At 36.0% G+C, this 19,637-nt stretch overlaps 1 protein-coding gene across 1 annotated transcript in view; it reads left to right on the top strand.

Moving 5' to 3' along the window:
• Positions 1-628: 628 nt before the first annotated feature.
• LOC107302735 (lipase member M-like) overlaps positions 629-19,637 on the top strand; it is a 25,038-nt gene continuing 6,029 nt past the window's right edge. The window contains exons 1-7 of the mRNA XM_015831879.1: positions 629-730; positions 1,736-1,853; positions 2,096-2,294; positions 2,675-2,784; positions 14,603-14,739; positions 16,982-17,128; positions 17,545-17,616. Of these exons, the coding sequence (XP_015687365.1) occupies positions 629-730; positions 1,736-1,853; positions 2,096-2,294; positions 2,675-2,784; positions 14,603-14,739; positions 16,982-17,128; positions 17,545-17,616 (885 nt within the window). The remainder of the gene's footprint in view (positions 731-1,735; positions 1,854-2,095; positions 2,295-2,674; positions 2,785-14,602; positions 14,740-16,981; positions 17,129-17,544; positions 17,617-19,637) is intronic.

Genomic DNA, 19,637 nt, shown 5'->3' with positions numbered 1-19,637 from the left:
ATGTATGAAATTGTTCTGACATTTCAGTGTGTTTATTGATCTGCAAGACGTGCTTCAGTTCTTCTTCTTCTGATTCTTCTTCTGATTCTTCTTCTTCTATTCTTCTTTAATTAGAGGTTTATTCTATAGGTTCATTCATATGAACGAACTGAATGCATTTAGATTCTAATTTTTAGTTGTTTCTAGAAAAGAGAAGAAGTATTTTCAAACAGAAGTGGGGGGAGGGGGTTCAGAGAGATTTTATTGCTCCCTGTTTTTTCTTTGGGTAGCCTAAATATTGTTTTGTTCTATGTATTGTTTTTCTTCTTATAAAACTAAACTGAATCAAAAGTTGTGTTGTCTTGTATAGATATCTAGGCTCAGACTTGTATATATTATAAATGAACTTTAGGATGATTTTTTAATATTTACTTTTGAATACATTCGGCAGTTTCTTTGAAAAATAAGGAAGCAAGTTTTTTGGAGTATACCAAACAATCATTTTAGCAAAGGACTTTTATTTATACATTGAACTGTAGCCATTAGAATGGTTTTGGTCATACAGCCTTTTAACAAGAAAAATGGTTTCATTATGTTATATGTGCCACAGTCATTAAGAAATCTACATGTTTTGTTAAACAGGCACAGGATGCAGGCATTCATTGTTATGATATGCCTGATTCATGGATTTGCCTACTCAAAACTAATAAGGACAAAGAGAGCTGCGAATTCAGAAGCCTTTATGAATATTGTAAGTTGCCTTTCACTATTCATGGAAAATGAATACAATGCCCAACTTTAAAGGTGCTTCTCATATTTTTAAAGTTAGACTCATTATCTCCTGGGATTTCCAAATTAATTATCTACCATCAATTTTATCAACTTACATGATTGGTTTTCTTCACCTATTTTTTAAAGGATGTATTTAATATATGTTGCAATATATCAAAGTATGCTGTATTCTGATTGGTTCATTCAGTCTACATTTCATACATCAAAACAGCCAATGGTTTAAGGAAAGCTAGCTGAGTTGTTCCATTTAGTTATTCAAAGGTAAGGTAAAAGAGATGTGGTACTCATTTCTATCTTCTGTTGAAATCGTATTTAAAAGTCTTGGAAGTATATCAAATGCACATATCTTCAAGGTTCTTATGCTTTTTCCTCTCACTTTATGAATATAAATCAAGGCAACTTTACACTAAACTAATCAAAAGCCTACTGAGCATTTTGCATAGACCTGATGAAAGTGAATAAATGACATCAAATTTTTACAAACATAAGATGCAAAAGATCATACTATATTTTTCTCTTTATTCAAATGATCTTCTATGGATGATAGAGATTCAAGTCATTTTCATGTTTATTTTGATTTTCACTTAAGCCCATTTACTCCAAATTCAAGAAGGGTTTATGATATGGGACAAAATAATATGTCCCCATCAATTGATGATCCATCTTCCCTCACATCTTTCTGGTTAAGGGCGAACTAAAAGACGCTATTATAAGAGCCCGAGAGAGAGAGAGAGAGAGAGAGAGAGAGAGAGAGAGAGAGAGAGAGAGAGAGAGAGAGAGAACTGTGTGACAACAGAATTTATCCTTGCAACTTGCTGTCAGTTTCCTAAAACTATATTTCTCTAATAATCATTCAGTGCTCAGCTGCAGATACATAAACATAATTCCAGAAGATGAGATTAGACTGTGCCACAAATTCTTAAAATATCTCTTGATTTGTTGGTTTGTTTTTACTCTGTTGCAGAATGAACTTATCATCCACAAAGGCTATCTGAGCGAGGAGTATAAAGTGATGACAGCAGATGGCTATATTCTTAGCTTGAATAGAATTCCGTCTGGCAGAAACTATCAAATGGATTTTGGTGAGATAAATTGATAAGGGATAGAGTAGAAACATATAAGGAAAAAATGAAGCATATATCTAGGACTATCTTTATGAGTGAATGGATGAGAACTGTCCAGATAAATTGAATCCTAGTCCAACCTAATATATCCTACATAGAGAAATCACAATTTTTCCCACATTCCATCCTTTTGACACCTTTATTCCTAGTAAAACAAATTAATTTTAATATCTAAGGAAAATATTATATTCTTTCTCCAGATATGAAACCTGTAGTATTTCTCCAGCATGGTTTGCTAGGAGATGGAAGCAACTGGGTTACCAACTTGGCCCACAACAGTTTGGGTTTCATCCTCGCAGATGCTGGATATGATGTTTGGATTGGAAACAGCAGAGGAAATACTTGGTCCAGAAGTCACCAAAATCTGTCTATGAGTGAAGATGAATTTTGGGCTTTCAGGTATGTTTAATTATTGCAACAGGGAAATGGAATCTCAAGTGAAATGAAAAGAGAAAATAATGTCTAAATCATGCCATAAACATTTAAGGTCCAAAATAATTCAGTGAGTTCTGGTATTTCTAGGGATGAATGTATCTTTTCTAATCCATTTTGTATATTCAATATTCTAATGTTTATACATGTCTGCAAACTGTTTCTTCAAAATTATAGAATATATTTCCATATCAAGCTAATATGGAATAGGCATTTTTGATACGCCATCTAGAGGATAACTATTGTATATACCATTCCTATATTATTTTAGTTTCCTTTAGAATCCCAATCAGGGTGTTAAATTCATTCCTGCATTTAATTTTTCTTTGTCTTGTATCTTTTCCTAGCTTTGATGAAATGGCAAAGTATGATCTTCCAGCTGTCCTCAATTTCATTCTACGGAAAACTGGCCAACAACAATTGTACTATGTTGGTTACTCACAGGGTGCTGCAATAGGTATGTAAATGAATAAAAACTTATATGGAATGTGGTATAACTATTTGTGTTATAGCAGTCCAACTGTGGAGGAATTTCATACTATGAGGAAAGAGGAGGAAGAAGTTTAATATTAAAATAGTATTACACTGGATTTGCACCTTGCTTCAAAGTTTTGATAGTTCTCATTTCATTCACATCAGAAATACGATTGCAAGCCCCACAAGCAGCATTCCTTTGAAGCTTTCATGAAAGGAACTGAAGCAGAGTTGCCATACTTTTTCCCCATTGTTATGTTATCTTCATTTTGTGACTCTATTGCACTGTTACCCCCACCTCTCTTGTCAAAGTTGGCCTGGGCTAGAGTTTCAAATAACAGAGGCCTATTGGGAAAATAAGGTCATGGTTCCGACAGATGAAACTCTTCAAAGAACTTTGAGGCATTGTTTATCTTAAAGAATCTTTATTCGAGCAGCATAGCATCGGCACATACATAAGCGAAGCCAAAATCTGGATTCCCCTCCCCTGAGCACATAGTACCAAGCACAATTCCCTCCTCTAATTAACTGTCATAAATCACATTCTCCAATTAGTTTGAAATGTAGGCTTTCCCTCTTGTTCTCCAACCCCACCATTTCTTTTTTTTTTTTCAAAAGATCTTATTGGGTTTTATAGGGTTGGGGATAAAATAGGATCGGGATAGGGATTAAGGTTTAGGGTGGGGTTAGGATCAGGATTGGGATTAGGACAAGGTTGGGGTCAACATTGGGGTTATTCCCCAATAACATTTTCAATCTTTAGCAAACAGACTATTGTCCGGGTACATATGTTCAGTTAACAATAGTTGATATAGTAATAAATAACTGTAGTAAATGTAGTAAACGATAATCATAAACAGCATCAGTTAGTCAATACATATCATTCTTCTTACTAATATATATTCAAAATAACATATCAGATTCATTTCTCACTAGTTCGTTTTCCTAACCATTGATAAAAATTATCCCATGTTCTAAAGTAAACTGAATCTTCTTTCTCCTTAATCTCTAAAGTCAATCTATCCATTTCTGCACATTCTAAGATTTTCTTAATTAAAACCTCTTCAGTTGGTAAGTTTTCATTTTTCCAGTATTGGGCAAATACTATTCTCGCTGCTGTCAATACATGCAATATTAAATATTCATTCTCCTTCTCATAATTAGGTCCTAATATTCCTAACAAAACAGTTCTGGTTTAAATTCTATCTGTCTTTTAATCATCTTTTCCAACCATGTATGTATCTTAACCCAAAACTTTTTTGCTTTAGGGCATGTCCACCAGATATGATAGTAAGTACCTGGCCTTTGTTTACATTTCCAGCAATTATTCAAAGTATTTTTAAACATTTCACTAATCTTACTGGTGTCATATGCCATCTATACAACATTTTATACAAATTTTCTTTATATGAGACTGCTTTAGTCAATTTGATATTTCTATCCCATAATTTTTGCCAGTCTTCCAAATCTATAGAATATCCAAAGTTTTTTGCCCATGCTATCATTGTTTCTTTTACTTGTTCTTCCATCTTTAAATTTAGCAGAAATCTATAGAGTTTCTTAATCAAGTTTTCATCTGTTTTTAACAACATTTGATCAAATTCTGTCTGTTCTTTATAAAATCCCATTGTCTTTACATCTTTTTCATATCTCGTTTGGATTTGCAAATATGGCCACCATGCTAAATCAATACCTTGTCATTGTAAATCTTGTCTATCTTTCAATTTTCCTTCGTTATCCAATATATCTTTATAAGTCACGACTTTATCATAGTTAATTAAATTTGGGTAAGCAAAAGCTTCCATTGTTGAAAGCCTTTCAGGTAGCTTAATATAAATTTTCTCCTTTATTTTTCCCATTCTAAAAGAAGTGCATTCCTTATAAAATGGTTTTGAAAATATCTATGTGTTTTATTCTTCCCGTACCATAGGAAGGTATGCCAGCCAATTTGTAGATCATGCCCCTCTAGGTACAATAGTCTTTTATTTCTCAACGTTATCCATTCTTTAAGCCATAGTAGGATAGCTGCTTAATAATATAGTCTCCAGTCCGGGAGTCTAAATCCTCCACTATCTTTAGCTTCTTGTAGCATTTTCACTTTAATTTGTATTTTTTTTCCCCTTGCCAAATGAATCTCAGTATTTTTGCGTTTAGGTCATCAAAAAAGACCTTTCCCAATTTTACAGGAATCATTTGAAATAAGAAGAGTATTTTCGGTAAGATATTCATTTTCACTGTAGCTATTCTTCCTAACAATGACAGTTGAAGATTTTTCCACTTTTTCAAGTCCAATTTTATTTGTTTTAACAATCTTTCATAGTTGTCTTTTTTAAATGTTACACATCTTGCTGTTAAGTAGATTCCTAGGTACTTAACTTTTTTAACTATTTGCAAATTTGTATTTTTTGTAAGTTGACTTTTCTGTTTGTCTATTAAGTTCTTTGTTAATACTTTAGTCTTTTCTCTATTTATTTTCAAGCCTGCCACTTCTCCAAACTTTTCTATTTTCTCCAACAATTTGGTAGTTGTTTCAAGTGCCTCCTCCAAGATAAAAACCAAGTCAGCCGCAAAGGCTTGTAATTTATATTTTTGATCTTTTATCTCCAATCCTTTAATTTCTATATCTTGTCTAATATTTCTAGTCAATACTTACAATGTTAGTATAAATAACAATGGGGATAATGGACATCCTGTCTTGTACCTTTTTGATATCAAAGTTTTCTGTATAATCTCCATTTAAAATTATTCTAGCCATTTGTTTATGGTAGATTGTTTGAATTGCATTTATGAAATTTTTCCCAAAGTCCATTTCCACCAACTGCTGGAACATAAATTGCCAGTTTAGACTGTCAAAAGCTTTTTGCGCATCAAGAAATATTAATGCCATCTGTTTCCCTGGGTGGTTTTCATAATACTCTAAAACATCCAAAATCATTCTTAAGTTATTTTTTATCTATCTTTTAGGTAGAAAGCCATTTTGATCTGCGTGTATAAATTCAGTCAGAAATTTCTTAATTCTTTCTGTCATTATCGAAGCAAATATTTTATAATCCACATTTAATAGCGATATTGGTCTATAGTTTTTTATTTGTGTAAGATCAGTATCTTCTTTAGGTATTAAGGTAATACTAGCTTCAATCCATGACTTTGGTATTTTAATCTCCAAAAGTATTTCATTGCACAATTCTTTCAAAGTCGGGCTTAATACATCTTGTAATGCTATATAAAATTCTGCGGGAAGTCCATCTGGGCCCGGAGTCTTGTCTTTTTATAGCTTCTATAATCTCCATCATTGATATTTTCCATTTAATATATTTTGAATATTCTCCTGAATTTTTGGCAAGTCTGCTTTTTTTAAGTACGCCTGTATTTTTTCTTTAGGAACTTCTTCTGCCTTGTAAAATGTCTCATAGTAGTCTTTAATAATTTTTTTCATTGCATCATTTTGGAACTGTAATTCTCCTTTTGAATCTTGTAGCTTATTTATCATTCTTTTTTCTTTTTCTTTCTTCAATCTATATGCTAGCCATCTCCCCGGCTTATTAGCGTTTTCAAAAAAATTCTGTTTAGTCCGTTTAATCTGTTGAGCCATTATTTCCGTATCAGCCAGGTTTAATTTATTCTTTATTATCTCCATTTGTTTCTTGAAGACTTTCTTTTGTGGGTCTGTTTGTAACTCTAGTTCCAATTTTTTAAGTTCTTCTCTCAGATTTAACTGTATTTGTTTCTTTTCTTTATTCTTTTTAGAAGCATAAGTTATAGCCAACCCTCTGAAGTATGCTTTGGTGATGTCCCATACATTTTGAAGGGGTGTTTCTTCTTTCTTGTTTATTTTTTTAATAAAATCCATTTCCTTTGTTGCTAGTTGCAAGAATTCTTTTTCTTTCAATATAGATTTATTCAGAGACCATCTTAGTTTTTTCTTAGTTCCTTTCCAGATCATTTTTATTGGATTGTGGTCTGCCCAAACATTAGTTTCTATCTCCACATCTTGTATTATCATTTTCAAGTCGAAAGATGTCCATATCATATCAATTCTAGACCATGATTTATGTCTATTTGAATAAAATGTATATTGTAGTTTTTCTGGGTTTCTCTCTCTCCATATGTCTTGGCTACACAATTCTTCTATCATTTTTGAGAATGCTTTAGGTAGTATATTTCCTCCTTTTCTCCCTTGCTTATGGCTTTTATAATCCAAAGTCACATCTGCTATTGCATTAAAGCCTCCCATTATTATATAAAGATTTTGGTAATTTAAGTCCAGTATTTTCTTGTGTAGTTGTTGATAAAATTGCTCTTGCTTATTATTAGGTGCATATATTGCTACCATCAATATCTGTTTTTGATCCACCATAATTTCCACCATTAGTATTCTCCCCTCTTCATCTGCATAAATTTGTTTGGGGTTCATCTTTTCTTTAATATAAAGAGCTATTCCTCTTTTCTTTTGAGATGCAAGTGTAAAATAAAGTTTGCCAATTTTCGGTTGTTCTAGGATTTTGAAATGTTGTCTCTTAATATGTGTCTCTTGGAGGCAAATTATGTCCATTTTTAGTTTTTGTAGTCTTGTAAAAAAATTCTCCTTTTTAAAGGAGAATTTAGTCCATTTATATTTATTGATAAAATCCCAGTCTCCTCCATCTCTTTCAATTATATCTAGGTCTCAATCTTCTAATCGATCTTATCTGTCTCTGGTCTCTCAGTCTTGCTCCTTCTTCTGAGTATGTATTTTTGACTTCTTCCTCCTCTGTTTGTTTAACTGCTCCTTCAACTACCATTTCTTCTTGTTTCTTAGGTTCAGGATCACCTTTTTCCAAAAATGCTCTCTGGTTGTCAAAAAACTCCAATGCTTTAAGCAGTGTGTCCAGTCTGTATCTTTTCGTGTCCCAGTAGATTAAGATCCCTTCTGGAATCAACCATCTAAAATTCACTCCTTTTTCAGCCAATTTCCCGGTTAAGAACTGATAGTCTCTTAGGGCCTCTCTTATCCTTCTAGGAATTTGTTTGAGAACTACTATTTCTTTTTCTTTATATTTTAACGGTTGATCTTTTGCTTTTCTCAGAATCTCATCTCTTGTGGATCTTTTAAGAAATCTAAAATGGACTTCCCTGGGCATGTTATTTCTTCTAGCATAGTTTGAATTGACTCTATAGATCTGATCCAATTCTCCTTCCATCTGGATCTTCCCCATTCCTAGAGCATCTGCCAGTAACTCAGTTATCAAATCTAAGAGATCCTCTTCCTTGTCTTCTATTATATTTTGGAATCTTAGAAAATATGTGGCTTTTTCCATCTCTGTCACTGCCAACGAGTCTTCCAATTCTTCATTTATTTGAGCCAATTTTTCATTTTCATTTTTTAAAGCTTCCAATTTCTGGTCAACTTCAACTGATTTATCTTCCATTTTTTGAATTCTTTGTTGATTGTCTCTAATCATCTGCTTAAAATTTTCAATTTGGGAATCTATATCGGTAATTTTTTGTTCATTTTGTCAAGATCATTTTTCAAATCTTCATGGTTTTTCGTCAAACTTGCCGTCTGAGCTGCAATTGCTTGCAAAATTGCTTGAGTATCTTTTTGGTGAACATCCATCTTTTCTTGTTGCAACATTGTTGTAACTGATTTCTGATATACTGGACTTGCAGAAGTCAAGGGAGGGGCAGAAGATTCTTTTTTCCCAAGTTTAGATAGATTTGAAGCACTCATCTTTGTCTTTACTTCTTATATTGTAATCCACCAGGTAGCCAAATGGCCAGCTTTTATAATCCGATAGGCTCCCATTCATTAGGAGGGGAAATCCATAAAAATAGTTAAAAAGAAAAAGGAAAAGGAAAAATAGCAAAAGGGCTAAAGGAAGGGAGAAAAAAAGGAGAGGAAAAAATGCTCCCAAAATAAACAGGAAAAAAGAAAAAAAAGCAAAGAAAAAGAAAAAAGAAAAAATGTCAAAATTATAATCCACCAAATTCTGTTCAGGGAAATTTCTTAATCTTCGATTCTTCTAAGACAGCTTGTTATAGTTCCAAAGCACATAGTGTTTATAATCCAGGGAAGCAGATGGCTCCAAATACTATTTCTTTGTAGATATAGTCTATCTTATAAACCCAAGTAAACCAAAAGAAAGTCTTTTCTCCAGCAAAGTTTCAAGGACTTTCAGATAAACAATGTCTGGGCATGTAGCCAAAATTCTAATCTAAATAAGCTCCAGTCAAGGGAAAGTGAGGATAGTTCTCAATGTAACCACAAGATGGCACTAAGTATCCATTCCCAGCACGTTTAGAGGGGGAAAAGGAAAAGAAGAAAAAAAATGGTCAAAAGTAAAAGTAAAAGTTTAAAAGGTTTAAAAAGTAAAAATTACAGTGGCTTTTCAATAAGGATCAAAGACAAAAAATCTCTATAAAAGCAGGAGCTTCCCAAATTTATCTCAAGCCTCAGACAGCTTTAAAATATAGAAAGTTTTTAATTTGCCCAAAAGCTTAAACTGCCACTTGAGTTCAGGAGGGGGGGAAAGAAAGAAAAAATTCCACCCCTCCCTCAAAGTAAAAGGCTTCGCTCTCAAGCTGTAAAAGAGCTATTTGCCAAACAAGAATCCACTTCCAGTGAGAAGGGGAAAAGTATTCTCACCCAGTCCAGCTGTTTGCTGTCATTCTAAGCTTCTTCATCTCTGACAGTCAGCTGATAATGGCAGACCACATAAATGCGGTCCGCCTTTCTTCTGCCGATTCCAAGGGCTCCTTTGGCTCCAGTGAGCTGGCTACCACCGACCCGCATCCCCACCTCTTGGTAGCCACCTCTCCGGGGTGGCCTTCAGTCCAAATGGACCCACCAGCAGCCGAAAATCGGACCCGGGGAGAGGAGAATCTTTCCCCTGGATCTATCCTTCAGCTACGTCACTGGAAACCTCTAACCCGCCATTTCTTATCATCTCTTATTTAAAAAGTCCTGAATTCAAAAATCCTGAACACTATTACAATATTGTTATGTCTAACTAACTCCCGTCACATTCCTCCTCCTCCCCCAGTTTCATCTAATTCTAAGAGTAAAGCATAAGAAAGAAAAAGGCTGCCTTTCTATATGTTGTCAAAGCAAGAACATCCAATGTTAGCAGTGTTGACAGGCAGCTACTATTGGTGCTAAAAATAAAAAAAGGGCCAAGGGGATCAGGTTATACCTCTAACCCACCAGATATTTTGCTTCCCCCTCCCCCCACAAAACATTACTACACCTTTCTTCAGCTCTGTCACTTTTATATCACTGAATACCAAAACTGCTAATAATGATGGCACCAAAAGAGGATTCTAGAAGTTGCTAGAAGGGGGGGGAGGTTATATAAGCTACTGGGCGTCCCTAGGAGGAAGTTAGGATAATCTCCCTGAAATAGAAGAAAGTCTACCAAATGGTAAGGTGTGTGGTGAGGTAAATTTAGCCAGCCAATCAGAATAGCTGATGTAATGTACATATTGTATTAATACCTGTTATGAGGTGAAGCAGTGTGCTTGCTTTGAGATGTTAGTCCGAAGTGTAAATTCTTTACATCTGTTCAGAAATAATTTTTTTTAAATGTTCCTACCCACTTAGCATGATTATTGGCTAACTCACAACAAGTGAAGCAAACTAAGCCAACAACAACTTTTACATTAAGAAAATTATGCTTCTATAAGTCCCCCCCCAAAAAAAAATATATAAAAGCTTTAAGGTATGATAAAACTGGGTCAAAAATGCTTTAGGTACAGAGAACCATTTTAAAGACTATTAATTTGAAAGCATTACAATAACGTTTTTTGGCCTATTTTTTTAGTATAAAATAGTCAATTATCGAGTGGATTCAAAAGTTTCCTTTTACAGTATTGAATAAATATACCCATGAATTACCCTTGTCCACTATTCATTGCCATGAATGGTCATTACCTTCCTGCTATTTGTCTACATACAAATATCTGTGGGGACAGCTCCACCATATAAAAAGGGATCTAAGATCTTTCCTAATCAGCTCTCTTTTTATATGGATGAGGATGACAACTTGCCATCTATGTCATAGATGATAACAACTTACCATAATAAATATCAAATGCATATTTCTTGGGGCAGCATGATATAGTATAGTATGAAAGGACACACACACGTGTCTGAGAAGTATTGGTCTAAAAAGGCAAGATGATGGTTACAGTCAGACAGTGGCATGCACCATCTTTATTTATTTTAATACTCACCTGCAGATGTCCTTGGCATTTGTTCAGCCTTGTGTCCCATTCTATGAGTGTATTTGGTGTCTGGGGTAAATTGAGTATTCCACAAGAGGATTTGTACATAGGATGTTTCAAAAGATGTTTGAAAGTTAAAAGAAAGGGGATGAGCAGGCTGAGCTGAATGGTCATCAGTTTGGAATCATTTGTGATTTTTTAAGACATAAATCACTTAATAGTTGATAAACAGTGTGTTTGCTGGGTTTACATTTGTAAAGAAAAATCATTAACAATTGTTTCTATAATCCATAATCCACATAGTACATTTAGTTGCTTTCCCCCTTTCCCCAAAATGTCTTCTTTGCAAACCTTGAAATAATACAGTTCTTATTATTTTGATAAATAACAGTTACATATATAATTTTCCCAATATTCCTAGAAATAATGATCACATCAATTTAATATTTCTTTTCTATCTAATCATTCTGGTTGCCTCATCTTATATCCTGTTACAGTCCTTATTTAGATTTGTTTCTCCCATAAAGTTCAAAGTATTCTTGCTGGTTAAGATTTTCTCAACAGATAATTACATTTAAAGATTTAAATCCATTTTTCCCATATAAACCATCTCAGCACTTTTACATTTCTTAAAGCATAGGTAAAAACAGCAAAGAAAAGGAAAAAAGAGCAAGAGTAAAGAAACATAAAAAGTAAAATACTACTTAAAATATATATTCCTCCTAATCTAATATATTCATTCCCCAAATTTCTTATTCTTTTTAACCATGATTAAAAATATATTTAATCTTTAAATATTCCATTTAATGTGCCTAGTCATCTAATCCTTTAACTCTTATTCAAAACATTTTTTCTTTTTTATACATTATAATTTCCCTAAATTCAGACACATTTAATTATCTAAAACATTTCCTTCATCTAGGCCATTTCAGCAGTATTATATTACTTATATCAAGAAATAAAATAAAAAAGGGGGGGAAGCATACAGTATTATTTAAGGAATTTATCTCTCTTAGAATGACATATGTCAGTGATGGCGAACCTTTTAGAGCCTGAGTGCCCAAACTGCAACCCAAAACCCACTTATTTATTGCTGGGTGCCTGGTGGGCGTGGCCCACTGGGTGGTCATGGCTGTGGTCATGGCAGACTGGGTGGGTGGCCATGGCTGTGGTCATGGCAGACTGGGTGGGTGGGCATGGTCACCTCAATGTTCCTCGTGGGGAGGGACGCCTATGGGGGTCAGGCAGGGTTAGGGGAGATCCAGGGGGTCTCTGGCAGGTGGAGTGGTGGGCAGGAGTGGAGGTGCCATTGCCGCAGGGCAAGGGGAAGCAGGGGCCGGGGCAGCTGCTGCCTGACAGCATTGGCCCCCGCACACAGAGGCCAGCGAGTGCATGGGGGCCGACCGTGTCCATCAGCAGCCACAGCCTGCCGGCCCCTCAACCGGCGCATTCTGGGGCTCCGCAACCCACCGCCAGTTCAGAGAAGCTGCCTCTGAGCTGGACGGATGGCCAACAGCTGAGGAGGCGATGCAGTGGGTTGTGCCCAGGAAAAGGAGAGCATGTGAGGCCAGGAGGGATGGGATGGGGGGAGAGGGAAACCAGCCATGCTGGGATGCATTTGGCCACATGGGAGCTCGGTGAGTTAGTGAAGAGGGATGGTTGCCATCTACAGGGCATGGTGCGCGTGCCCACAGAGAGGGCTCTGAGTGCCGCCTCTGGCACGCGTGCCATAGGTTCACCACCACTGACATATGTATTCAGAATCTTTTCTATTTCTTTAACCATATTCAAACAAATGTTTCTTTTTTAAATATTCTCTCTGGTAGATCCCATTATCTATTTTCTTAATTTTCACTTTGATCTTTTTCCTTTGACCAGTATCTTTCTTGATCAATGTGTTTTGCTGAATCAAAAAGTTTTTCCATATATTCGTGATTGTTGCTGTAGGTATAAGAAGTAAATCGAATAAAGTGTCTTTATGTGAGGCTTTTGCCTTTCCATGTTTCTTGAAAATCTTTTTCTCTTTCTCCTTCTTTGCTTCTCTTATCACTTCCTTTCTCTCTGATGTTTTCAACATCTCTACATTCCACTTATTTGTTTTGTCTGCTCCTTGTCTGTGTTGTTTCCTGGAAGTTTTTTTTGTTGTAAAGTTAACCTAGAGATAGATTGATTTGTATATTCAAAGTTATTTTGGATTTCTTTGTGATGTGAACTCAGTGTTATTTGAATTAATTGCAGTATACTATATATCTCCTCCTGAGATGTATTTATGTTTTCTTGGTATGTTCTGTCTACCTGTCTCTGATCTATGATGGCCAAAAGTTGGAGTTTTCCTTCTTATCTGCAAATAGCTTTAGAGTCCTGGTTAAATAGATATTTGTAATCCAAAGAGTTCAAAAAAGATTTTTTTCCCTAAAGTTTATAATTCTTTCTGTCTGCAGCCCAGATTGTTGTCTTTTTTTTGTCACAGCTGTTCTTTATTATTAAAGCTTTGAAGGTCACAAACACAGATTAGCTTTTCCCAGGTCTTGGCAAGTTCTTATGGAAATCATAGCTATCATAATCTTCATCCACCATTAGGTGTCAGCATCTATTTAGTTTTCAATATGAACAATGATCTTTAAAATGAGAGTCTTAACCATTCAACAATCTTAAACTTGTCCAAAGTTAAATTTTAGCTTTCAAGTTTATGAATTTATTTCACTACCATATATTTTGAGCCTCCATAGAAATTTTAATTTGCTGCTTCCATTAGTAAAGGGATGGGGCGGAAGTCTCCGTCCTTCACTTTCAGAGGTATTTTGCTTCTTGGGGATCGTTTCCAGGAAATTAAGTATAGGATAGAAAAGGGAAAATCAGATTCCTCACCCAGTTTCAAGCACGCTGTTTACTGTAGTGCTGGTTAGTTCTTTTGGACTCTGGTTGCAAGTAGCTTGGGCTTATCGATGAAATACAGCCTTTCTCCTGTCAAGTTAGAAGGCTTTCCGCAAAATGAATGGATGACCACTGTCATTCCAGAGTTGCTGGGGCACCCTTCTTTCTTCGCCGCCTCTCTGTGGTGGCTTGGACTCATTAGGGTCTCCAGGCAGGACGAAAGTTAGCCGCGGGGGTGCGGCACTCTGCAAGCCTGCAACCAGTCGCTATCGCGCAGGACCGGAGGTCACCAGCTCCCTGTGAATTCTGCTGATCCTTATCTAGTTGACCCATTTAGTTTTGACCATTAGTTGACCAGATTCTTGCCTTATAAGAATAAAAAACTCTTCCATACTTTGAACTCAGTGTGTGCTCCTGGTTCTTTGCCCCTGTATTAAATATGGAGCTTCTTTGTTCAGAAAGCCATTGTTACTCTCTCTCTCTCTCTCTCTCTCTCTCTCTCTCTCTCTCTCTCTCTCTCTGCATGTATATGTGAGCACTGTGTCAGAAAAACGTAGTCATACAAAAGTGCATCCTTAAAATCCTATTGAGTAATTAAAATAGATATGCCCAATATATTGAAATGCTACTATGTAAACTAAAGATGGTGGGAAGGAAAGCTCCTGGTGAATATTATTCCTTTTTTTAAAAAAAATCTTTTTTGTTTTTTCTTGAATTTTTCTCAGCATTTATAGCATTTTCAGCCATGCCAGAATTGGCTCAGAAGATCAAAATGTTTTTTGCCTTAGCCCCTGTGACAAGAATTAAGTATGCCAAAAGCTCTATAGTAAAACTTCTTAATCTCCCAGAGAGGTTCCTTCGGGTAAGTTCATATTTTATTCCAATTCCTGTCCATCCAAAGAGTCATTAAAGGACATATCCTGAATTTGAAAATTTCACCAGGTTTTAGTAGTCTTATAGAGATAAGACTACTAAAACCTGGTGAAATTTTCAAATTCAGGATATGTCCTTTAATATGTAGAGGCATCACAGATTATGGTCAGAAAATTGAAAATAGCAGTCACAATTTCACAATCAAAGGGATATTCTTTTATATGTGACACACAAACACAATCTTAGTCACAACTGCCACCTTGATTTTTCTGATTGCCCTCTATCAGAATAGGTGCACCTGTCTATATGGCATATAACCACAGTGGCAGGTCTGGCTAAGAGGGCCTTTGCCCAATTTTAACTGAAGTGTCAATTCCACCAGTTCTTCCTCATGGTTATACAAGCCTTACTCACCTCTAAAAGATTTGCTGCAATGAGATGCACGTGGACCTGACCTTGGAGACTGTCTAGATGCTGCAGTTGCTCTAAAATTCAACAACATGGGCAATTATATGTGCACCATGATATGCCTATGTATATACCTCATGAATCCAGGTACAATTCAAGAAAGCTCTACATCAGGGGTGTCAAACTGCCAGTCCGTGGGCCGGATGTGTCATGCAAAAGCCACGCCCACCCCAGTTCTGGCAAGGGGAAAAAAGTCACAATATGTCACAACACGTCACGTGACGCAGCAAGTTTGACACCCCTGCTCTACATAACACAAGACCAGATTATTGATTAAATATGCTCATATCAAGCTTGATTTAGTCTTGTCTGCAACTGCGTGTAGGCATCAACACATACCTACGCTGTGAAGGGGTTGATGGGTAAGCATAGATTGCAAAAGTTTGGAGACAGGCTGACATGCATACCTCCCTGATCTCAACTACACGTTGTGTGGAGATGCACATCCTGCATGTTGATTGGCTCCTGTTGGTGCTTTGTTGTTGAGCATCCCCTAGCCAGAAAATTGACATTTGCAGAAATATAAATGCAACAGCTATGCAACCAGCTCCAAACAACAGATGCATATGTTTCTTGACATGCAGTGATGCAGAAATCTAATGCAGCCTTTGGGAGGTTGGGCAATGCATCTAAGACTGAAATATATATTTTTGTTAATTATTTTTAATTATTAATTGATTAGTATTAATTTTGTTAATTAGTTACTGTTCTGTTAGCTTCCCAGAACAACTCCAGCAAACTGGTGACCATATACATTGATTATATTAAACAAATAGTGAATAAAGGTGTCATCAGGTGATACTTTCTGGAGTGGATGAATGGACTGGTATAATTTTAATAAGGCGGCTGAGTTACTTTGGGCCAGTCATTCTCTATCAACCCAACTCACCTCACAGGATTGTTGTTGTGGGACAAATACAGGTAATCTTCGACTTACAACAGTTCATTTAGTGACTGTTCAAAGTTACAACCACACTGAAAAAAGTGACTTATGACTGTTTTTCACAGTTACAACCTTTGCGGCATTCCCATAATCATGTGATCAAAATTCAGATGCTTGGCAACTGGTTCATATTTATGACCATTCCCCAGGTCATGTGGTCACCTTTTGTGACCTTCTGACAAGCAAAGTCAATGGGGAAACCAGATTCACTTAACAACTTGGTTACTAACTTATCAACTCCAGTGATTCACTTAACAACTGTAGTAAGAAAGGTCGTAGAATGGGGCAAAATTCACTTAACAAATGTCTCACTTAACAAGAAAAAATTTGGGCTCCATTGTTGTTGTAAATTGAGGACTACCTGTAGAAGATGGAAGGAATATTAAGTATGTTTGCTGACCTGAACTACTTATAAAAGTAATATAAGCGGGATAAAAACCAAAAAAGTAAAATAAATACTAATTGTTTCAGGTATCAGATTAAAGACTAGTTTATTATCTTTTCATAAGCAAACTATTTTAAATACTCATATTCTTGATTAATCTAGATATTCAAAATCACAATCTGGTTCTACTTCATATCTTGTGTGTTATTTTCCTATGCCATTCCATGTAGAGAGAAGCCCGTCTTTTCACCTAATGTCAAGTATCATCCACTAAAGCTACTGCCTATTTACCTTTCCTGCCCTTCTGTCCATATAATTCCTCTACTGTGTCCATGTAGCAATAGCAGAAGTCATGAAGAATATTCAAACATGAGAACTACGTATTACTTCAATTGATAGATTTATTTATTTATTTATTTATTTGGTATTTTGTAGACTTTGCTTGGCAAAAGAGAATTCCTTCCCCAGAAGTGGCTAGTTAGAAAGGCTCTTTCTACTTTCTGCAGCCGGCGTCTCTTTACTAGTGTTTGTGGAAACATCTTTTTCCATCTCAGTGGCTATAACATGAGAAATATAAATATGGTGAGTGTTGACTGCTTATAGCCTTTGGTCACAAAATACCATAGATGGACATTATTTAAGCAAAACCATGTTAAAATATACCTTAATATACTTAATTTAAATAGAAACAGCTGCACTTCAATTTTGTTTTTTATGGATAACTATTAACCATATCTACCAGAAGTAATGTAGACATAAACAAGATGAAGAAATAATAATAAATTATGCAAGGATAATAGATTTAAGTATATTTAAAATCATTTTGAAGGCTATTATATGCATTGAGTGGGCCCTAGTTGTGTACTGGTTTTGATGCTTCTAAAATATTTAATGTAGTTTTCAGTTAAAACTTTGAAGAACATTTATTTAGAAATGTGTTTTGAGTCAATGTTCATTTCAAGGAGACTAAAATTTCCTTCCTCCTTCCCTCCCTTTAGAGTCGAATAAACATATATGTGGCCCGATCCCCAGCTGGAACATCAGTACAGAATATATTGCACTGGAGCCAGGTATCTTTGCTTATTGCAATATTATTGCTTGTTAAGAAGTGATACTTTAAAATAGTGTTACTCATTTGCTTAAATATGGCAATATTTTTCAAACATGGCAACTTTAAAATGTGCAGACTTGGCAACTTTAAGATCCTAGAATTCTCCAGGCTAGCAAGGAGTTGAAGTTCACACATCTTAAAATTCCCAAGTTTGAAAACACAGATCTATAGTAACAATAACAAAAATAACTAGACAAATATGATTTTGTATTTTAAATATGTTTAATTTATTTATTTTTGAGGCTGATTCGAGGGGGGCTTAAACTTTAAAAATAAGAACAATAAAATTATTTCACTTTCACACAAGTTATGAATCAGGGCATTATATGCCTTATTTTTCTCCGATGAAAGAACACCAAAAGTCTATGCTTTCTCTCTAAGAGTTTCATATTTATAAATAGACAAATTGAAGGGGGAAGACCTTCCAACACACAGTATAGGCAGTAGCACTATTTCAGATTTGCAAACTATCATTGTAACCCAAAGCTGTTTTAAGGACCCACCCCACTTTGCATCTTAAGAAGACAGAACTCCTGGAATATTTCTTCCAACAGGCATCTTTATTAAGAGAAAGCTGGATGTAGGCGTTTTAGACAGGACTTGGGTCCAAGCTCTCCCATTCAAGGTTTTAAGGGATCCCCCATTAGCCACACCCCCGTCACCCCCTTCTCCCAGAGACAATCCCAGGCATTACATTCTCACCCCCTTTTCCTCATTGCCGGGAGGAGACTTCAAAAAGGATTACATGAAAGCTAATGACCCCCATTGTTATTGTTAGTCCGTTTGGTGATATCCACATCCAGTCCCTTTGAAGTAGGCTGAAGGAAGTGAGGGCCATAAAGCCCCTTTGTTCACCCCCTTCCCTTCATCGTATGNTTCCATGATATCTCCTAGAGTCAAGGATTTCTTTTATTTCGAAGTGTTGTTCGCCTTCCACCATGATTGGAGGTGGTGGTGGGGGGATTTTTGGCCGTAACGATGATTGATGCTCTCTTTTCAGCAAGCTGCAATGAAAAATTGGGTGTATTTGCCTGAGATTTTTGCGTAATTCTAATTCTACTGTTACTGGGTTTATGATTCTTTTAATTGGAAAAGGCCCTATATATTTTGGTCCAAGTTTTTTACAGGGCTGTAGGGACTTTAGGTATTTTGTAGATAAGTATACCATTTCTCCTATAATGAATGGTGTAGGCTCAACCCTTTTTTTATCGGCTTGTGCTTTGTATGCCTGCCTAGCTTCGTCTAGTGCTTTTCTAACTATTGGCCAGGTGTTTTGTAGTTTTTCCATCCATTCTTTCAGTGATGGGATCGTTGGTTCATTTGGGGTTAATTCTGGCATGGGGTTGAAACTTTGACTGTTGGCTATTTGAAAAGGAGTGTAACCTGTGCTGGCGTGGACTGCATTATTGTAGGCAACTTCTGCGAAAGGGAGTAGGTCCGTCCAATTGGACTGCTGAAAATTCAAAAAACATCTTAAATATTGCTCAAGTACAGAGTTCATTTTTTCAGCCCCCCCATTCCCTTGTGGGTGATGGCTAGATGTTAGTCCCTGAGTGGTCCCTAACAGGGATAAAAATTCCTTCCAAAATGCAGACGTAAATTGCACTCCCCTATCAGAGATGATGCGTTGGGATGCCCCATGCAATCTGTAAATGTGCTGGATGAAAAGTTTCGCTAAAGCTTTTGCGGTGGGAATCTTTTGGCAAGGGATAAAGTGCACCTGTTTGGAAAACAAGTCCGTGACCGTCCAGACAATAGTATTCCCATTGCTTTCTGGTAGCTCCACTATAAAATCCATGGCTATTTCCCTCCATGGGGCTGAAGGATTTGCCACTGTTTGTAACAGTCCAGGCGATTTCCCTTGCAACCTCTTTGCCATTGCACACTTTGGGCAGCTGGCCACATAACTTTCTATGTCCTTTTTTATGGATGGCCACCAAAATTGCCGTTTAGTTAAGTGTAATGTTTTTACAAATCCAA

Source organism: Protobothrops mucrosquamatus, unplaced genomic scaffold, assembly GCF_001527695.2.
Source record: "Protobothrops mucrosquamatus isolate PMUCROS unplaced genomic scaffold, P.Mucros_1.0 scaffold_284, whole genome shotgun sequence".
Classification (NCBI taxonomy): domain Eukaryota; kingdom Metazoa; phylum Chordata; class Lepidosauria; order Squamata; family Viperidae; genus Protobothrops; species Protobothrops mucrosquamatus.
The sequence above is the reverse complement of the archived record's forward strand: the minus strand, read 5'-3'. Positions and strand labels throughout refer to the sequence as shown.